This window comes from Sceloporus undulatus, unplaced genomic scaffold (genome assembly GCF_019175285.1).
Source record: "Sceloporus undulatus isolate JIND9_A2432 ecotype Alabama unplaced genomic scaffold, SceUnd_v1.1 scaffold_725, whole genome shotgun sequence".
In the NCBI taxonomy this organism is placed as follows: domain Eukaryota; kingdom Metazoa; phylum Chordata; class Lepidosauria; order Squamata; family Phrynosomatidae; genus Sceloporus; species Sceloporus undulatus.
This window is the reverse complement of record NW_024803645.1, coordinates 1-6,691: the sequence shown is the minus strand read 5'-3', so window position 1 is coordinate 6,691 and position 6,691 is coordinate 1. Positions and strand designations below refer to the sequence as shown.

Genomic DNA, 6,691 nt, shown 5'->3' with positions numbered 1-6,691 from the left:
CGGCTCTGCCGCGGCTCCATTTAAACAGCGCCAGGGTTTTTTCGTAACCCGAAAAAACCTTCGTAACCCGAAACAATAAATCCCTATGGGATTTATTCGTATCCCGAAAAATTCGTAACCTGGGTAATTCGTATCCCGAGGTACCACTGTACCTTACTCTATTGATATAATTCTAAACATAAATCTACAACAAAACTATGACAATATTAAACTAAGACTACACAATTCTTCCTACTCTGTGTTAGAGAGTTTTACACAATATTTCCTTTGTTTCCTTATTACTTATAATATAATAAAATATAAAATCAGAGTGTGTTAGCTACTTATTGCGTGTTTGCATTTCTAAAAGTACCCCCAATTTTGTTATATTTATAGGCAGTTGTTTTAAAGATATATGTTACAATTAATTTTTATATATTTATAGAGGCTGTTATGAGAAGAGTCGTAAAGTATATCTAAATATAAGTTCAATACAAGTTAAACAAAAGTATAATTTACTTATCTAGATTATTCAGTTTTTTTAAACCCTCTACAAACACATCACTTCTTCCTTGTTGTAAATAACTTAAAACATCTTTCCAGTCTCTATAAAATTCATCCAGATTTTCATCTTTCAATAAGCGTGATAGTTTATCGATTTCTGCCAGTTCGTATAGCTTTGTGATCCATTCGTTCATCTCCGGTATATTCTCCTCTTTCCATCCGCGAGCCAACGTTAATCTTGCCGCCGTAATCAAAAGGAAAATAATTCTGCCATGTTTCTTTTCTAAGTCAAAATCTAATATATTTAACAGATAGGTTTCTGGTCTAAATTTCACTTTGATTCCAAATATATCTCGTATTGTCCTATGAATTTCCTGCCAGAATTTTTTTACTCTTAAGCATGTCCACCAACTATGATAAAAAGTTCCTGTCTCTTTTTTACATTTCCAACATTTATTTTTGGTCCCATATATCTTTGCCAATTTGTCAGGAGTCATATACCACCTGTAAAACATCTTATAATAGTTTTCTTTGATATCTTGGCATCTTGTATATTTTAACCTCTTATTCCATGTATATTCCCATTGTTTTAACTCGATGTTATGACCAATGTTTTGGGCCCAGGTTATCATATTAGTCTTGATAGTTTCAGTTTCTAATTCCATTTTTAAAAGATATTTATAAAACTTTGATATTAATCCTTTATTGCCTGATTTTAATAGTTTCTCAAGCTGAGTTTCCTCTGTGACAATGGATTTTTCTTTTTGATCCATTTTAAATCTCTCTCTTAGTTGCCATCTTAAGTACCAGTGAATTTTACAGTTTTGTTTATTGAATTCTTCCTCTGTTTTAAACCTTAATCCGTCTTTTTCTTTAGTTAGTAAATCTTTATATCTTAACCAGTTTTTTACAGATCCTTTTTCACGCCATAGGAAAGCTTCTTGAGGAGAAGTTTCCAGCGTAATTTCCCCCCCCAATTTTTTTCCTAGTTCTTTTCCAGATCCATAGAAGAGGCCTTCTTATACAGTGGTTATTAAATTCCCTGTCTATTGATTCTTTATTGTAATATAGATATGCATGCCAACCAAACGCTATGTTCCCCCCTTCCAGCTTTAAGAGTTTTTTGTCATTTAATTCCCACCATTCTTTGATCCAAGTTAGACAAGTCGCCTGATAGTAGAGTTTTAAATCTGGGACATCAAGTCCACCCCTTTCTTTCGCATCCTGAAGTATTTTCATCCGTACTCTAGGTTTTTTGCCCATCCAAATGAATTTTGTTAGATCTTTTTGCCAATTTTGAATTATTTTGTCTTTTATTATTATCGGAATTGTTTGGTATAAAAATAATATTTTTGGTAAAATGTTCATTTTTATACAGGCAATTCTTCCTAAGAGAGATAATTTTATAGATTTCCAATTTTCTAAATCTTTTTTAATTTGTGACCATAATTTATTATAATTATTTTTGAATAAGTCTGCATTATTTGTAGTAATTTCTATTCCTAAATATCTTACTTTTTTTACTATTTTATATCCTGTCACTTTCGTTATTTCTTTTTCCTCATCTTGATTAAGGTTTTTAGTTAAAATATTCGTTTTATCTACATTTATTTTTAACCCCGATATTTTTCCAAATTCTTCTAATTCGTTGTGTAATTTATTTATACTTGCTTGTGGATTTTCTAAAAAAAACGCTAGATCATCGGCGAAGGCCAATGATTTAATATTCAGGCCCTTATTAAAAATTCCTTGTATTGATTTCTTTTGGTTTACTTTCCTAATTAATAGTTCGATAACCATAATAAATAATAATGGGGATAGCGGGCAGCCTTGTCTAGTACCTTGCATTATATTTACTGGTTTTGTTTTTTCTCCATTAATTATAAGGCAAGCTTCTTGATTCTTATAAATTGCTTTTATCCAATTAATGAATTTTGTTTTAAATCCTACCTTTTCTAGAATTTCAAATATTATATTCCAGTGCACTTTGTCAAAGGCCTTTTCCATGTCTACTAATATAATAGCCAATCCTTTGTCTCTTTTATCTTTAAAGTGTTCAATTATGTTGATCATCATTCTTATATTTTTCTTTAATTGTCTATGAGGAAGAAAACCGTTTTGTTCTTCCCCAATCCAGTTTTTTAAGATGTTTTTTAGTCTTTTAGCTAATATTGTGGCGAAAATTTTATAGTCAGAGTTTATCAATGAGATTGGTCTGTAGCTTTTTATATCTTGTGGGTCTTTGTTTGGTTTTAGTACTGTATAAGTGTAATGTTTGCTTCTTTCCAAGATTGAGGTATATTATTCGTCCCTATTCCATTAATTAATTTACATAGTGGTTCTATTAATTGATCTTCTAATTCTTTGTAATACTCTGCTGGGAAACCGTCAGGTCCTGGGGCTTTCCCATTTTTCTGTTCTCTAATAACTGATTTGATTTCTTCTATAGTTATTGGTTTTTCCAAATAATCTATTTGCTCTTCGTCGATTTGTGGGAAATCTATTTGATCGATATAGTTTTTAATCTGGGCTGTATCCACTTTTTGTTCTTCATATAGTTTTTTAAAATAGTCATAAAAAATTTTTTTTTTTTTTTCTTAATCCGTTACTAATCCTCTTTCCCTTTAAATTTTGTTATTAGGTTTTTTTCCCTTTCTTTTTTAGTCTTATAAGAGAGCCATCTACCTATTTTATTCGCATTTTCAAAGTAATATAGTTTAGAGTATCTTAATTTCTTATCAGCTTCCTCTACTAAGCACATAGATATTTGTTTTTGTAAGATTTTTATTTCTTTTGCTAATTCTTCATTATCGGGGTCATTTTTAAGAATCTCTTCTCTCTCTTTAATTTCTCTAGAAATTTTGTCAATTTTTTTGTTTTTTTCCCTTCTTTCTTGTATACCCTCTTGTATAAATATCCCTCTTATAACTGCTTTACAGGCATCCCATATTATATTTGGATTTGTATCCTTTATTAAGTTTTCTTTAAAGTAATTTCCTAGTGCATTTTTCGTTTTTTCAAGTATTTGTTTCTTTTTTAGTAAATTATTATCTAAACGCCATGAGAAGTTCTTTTTTCCTATATTCAGTTCTACTGCAATGGGATTGTGATCTGATATAGATCTTACCATAGTTTCCATATTTATTATATTTTTTGCCCAATTTTTAAAAATAAAGATCATGTCTATCCTAGACAGAGATTTATGTCTATGTGAAAAAAAAGTATAATCTTCCTTCAACCCGTGTTTGAATCTCCATACATCTATTAGTCCTAAATTATCTATCATGTTCGTAAATGCTTTGGGAAGTTTGCCTTGGTTATTTTTGATTGTTTTGCCTGATTTCCTGTCCAATTTTGGTCTAACTACTCCATTCCAGTCTCCCATCATCATTATATCGTTATAATTTAAATCCAAAACCTCATTCATTAGATCCGAGTAAAATTTTTCTTTTTTAAGAAGTGGACCGTATACTCCCACTATTAATAATTTTCGAGTTTCTATCTTTATTTCTATCCCAATATAGCTACCTTCACTATCTTTCATTACTTCCTTAGCTGGTATATGTGATTTTACATACAAGACTACCCCCTTCTTTTTGTCATCATTTGCTGATACAAATTCTTTGCCAAGTCTTTTGTTTTTTAATAAGTTTGTCTCTGATTTTTTTATATGGGATTCTTGAAGGCATATTATATCCCAGTTCCCTTTTTTTAGAAAGTGAAAGGTTTTTTTCCTCTTAGTGGGGGCATTTAACCCCTTGATGTTCAGAGAGATTATCTTTAATTTCATTTCTATTCTTTTCAATACAGTTTAGGAGAGAAGAGGGACCCACCCGAATATATTAATCCCCCGAGTATATATAATGAAAAAAGGATACTACTTAGCTATTCGTTAGTCCAACGTTGTTCCTTCTTCTCTTTCTTCTCCTTCTTCTTCACTTCTCTCTTCTTCCTGATCACTCCTTCTTTCTTCTTCTTCTAACTGGTCTAAATTTTGGTTTGATTCACTTGTTTCTTCCGGTGGAGAGCCTTTCTTTAAAGTTCTTAAGAAATCTCTTGCTTTTCCCTGTGAGTTAATTCGCAGTCTCTTCTTCTTATAGGTGAAAGAAACTCCCTCCGGGACCTCCCACCTATAAGGGATGTTATGTCTTTTGAGGGACGATGTTAGAAGTCTGTATTCCGCTCTCCTTTTAAGAATCCTCGCGGGGATATCTTTCAATATCATTAACTCCTCTTTGTCAACAACAAGTCTTTTTTGGTAGCTTTTCTCCAAGATCAATTCTTTAGTTCTAGTTCTTATGAAATAAATAGAAATGTCCCTCGGAAGATTTCGTTCTCTTGCTGTTTTTGAATTTATTCTGAAAGTTTTATCCACCTCTTTCAATAATTCAGAGCATGGTATTTCCGCAAAGTCGGCCAGTATAGGGATCAAATATTGATAAAGATCTTCATTTTGAAGTTCTTTGAGGCCTCTTATCTTGAGGCATCGTTCCCTGGCCTTTAGATCGGCAATCGCTCTTTGGTCACGCTCTTTCTCTTGTTCTAGAGACAGATGTATTGTTTTATCTTCAAGTTCTTTAGTTTGTGTTTCCAATATTTCTACTCTTGTACTGTATTAGTTTCTTTTAAATCTTTCGTCACTTTTTCAATTGTCTGTTTCAATCCTTTCATTTCTGATTTGAATTCCCTCTTCAAATCTGTCCGCATCTCCTTCATTTCTTGTTTCATATCCTGCATTCCTTGGAACATCTGTTGTTGTTGTTGGCTTAGTTTTTTAATTTCTTCTAATATCATAGATTGTTCTGTTTGTTTAGTAGCATATTCCAGAGATGGTCTTCTATTTTGGGAGCTAGATTGTGGTAATTGGGATGTAGTATATTTTCTAAGGGACATTGCCATAATAATTCTTAGTTTTTATTTTTTTTTAGAGAAATTTATATCATCAATTACCACTAGACGTCACCAAAGTCCTTTATTTTATACTTGTATTTGGTTGTGTCTCTTACGTCGCTTTAACCAGCAGGGGTCGCTTTATAGATATCTGTTTACAATATTTACTTAGTTTGTATTTTGTTTTGTCTTCCTTTTCTTATGGCCTTGAGATTTTTAGCTGAGGAGAAGAGTTGCACAGCTGTTTTCCCTTTGCTCTGTAAGCTTTCCAAAAGGTGTTTATTTTACTCTAGCAGATAAGCAGGCAATAGGGTTGTAAGTTTTTCTTTTTCCAACTCTAGGAGTTTTCAAAAATTCCTTTCAATTACTATACAGCTTTTTAGTTGCTTTGCCGCTTTTTTTTTCCTTAATATGTCTGTAAATATATATATATATATATGTTTATTATTGTTGTTCTTAATGATTTAAAGCTGTAATCTGTGTTATAGTATTTTTGTATAGTCCCTTATGTTAGAGCAACCACAATTTTGAAGGGTCTTATAATTGTGTCTGCAGGTATTTAAGTTTATACAGAGTTCCTATATATAGAGTCAAATATATGTTTCAATTTTGTTACAAATATTTCTAGAGCAGCTTCTATTTTCTCCAGTTAATCCAGTATGTTTCTAATTTAGGCAACCCTCCCCTTTGTTAGTAATGATATTTTCTATCTTTTTATAGCAGAGTATTAGAGGTTGACTGTCTTGTAGCCAGCAGTCAATTTTTTTCTTTCTTTCTCAGTAGCTCCTTTTCTCTTTCCTCTATTATTTTTCCTTGGGGATTTTTAGTTTTTCTGTCACTCTTTCTTTTGTTTCGTAGCTAATATGTAGGAATCTTTCCCCTTTAAGTCCCCTCGTATCCACAGAGTTTTAATTTTGCTTGTTAGCTTACTTTGTTACTTTTCTTGCTGGTGGTGGTTTTGTGCCGGTCGCTCTCCTCGGCTTCAAACCGCGCGGTTCCCTTCGGCTCTGTCACCCTCCCTGCACAGGCGGCGGAGGCGGCTTCTCCGTCTCCGTCCTCGCCTGACAAACAGGCTCGCGGTGCTCTCTGTGAGCCAGATTTGCCCCTTCTTTTTATTTAAGAAAGGGGTGCCCCCTTTTCCAATGTCGGATTCCCAGTTCAGAAGACTCTGGGCTGTCAGATCTAGGGGGAAAAGAGCCGCGCGGCGATCTCGTCTCCGAGAGACTTTCAGAGACGGGACGCCATTGCCACCGCTCCAACCCGGAAGCCCTCTCGAAGCCTTTTAAAAGGCAGTTAAGACAGATCTTTTCCGGCAGGC

At 33.0% G+C, this 6,691-nt stretch overlaps 1 protein-coding gene across 1 annotated transcript; it reads right to left on the bottom strand.

Moving 5' to 3' along the window:
- Nucleotides 1-641: 641 nt before the first annotated feature.
- On the bottom strand, nucleotides 642-5,093 carry LOC121917782 (the record flags this gene model as incomplete). Its single annotated transcript, XM_042443906.1, has 2 exons — nucleotides 642-755; nucleotides 4,362-5,093. A coding segment is annotated over one exon (718 nt), but the record flags the coding sequence as incomplete, so codon positions are not given.
- Nucleotides 5,094-6,691: the final 1,598 nt, after the last annotated feature.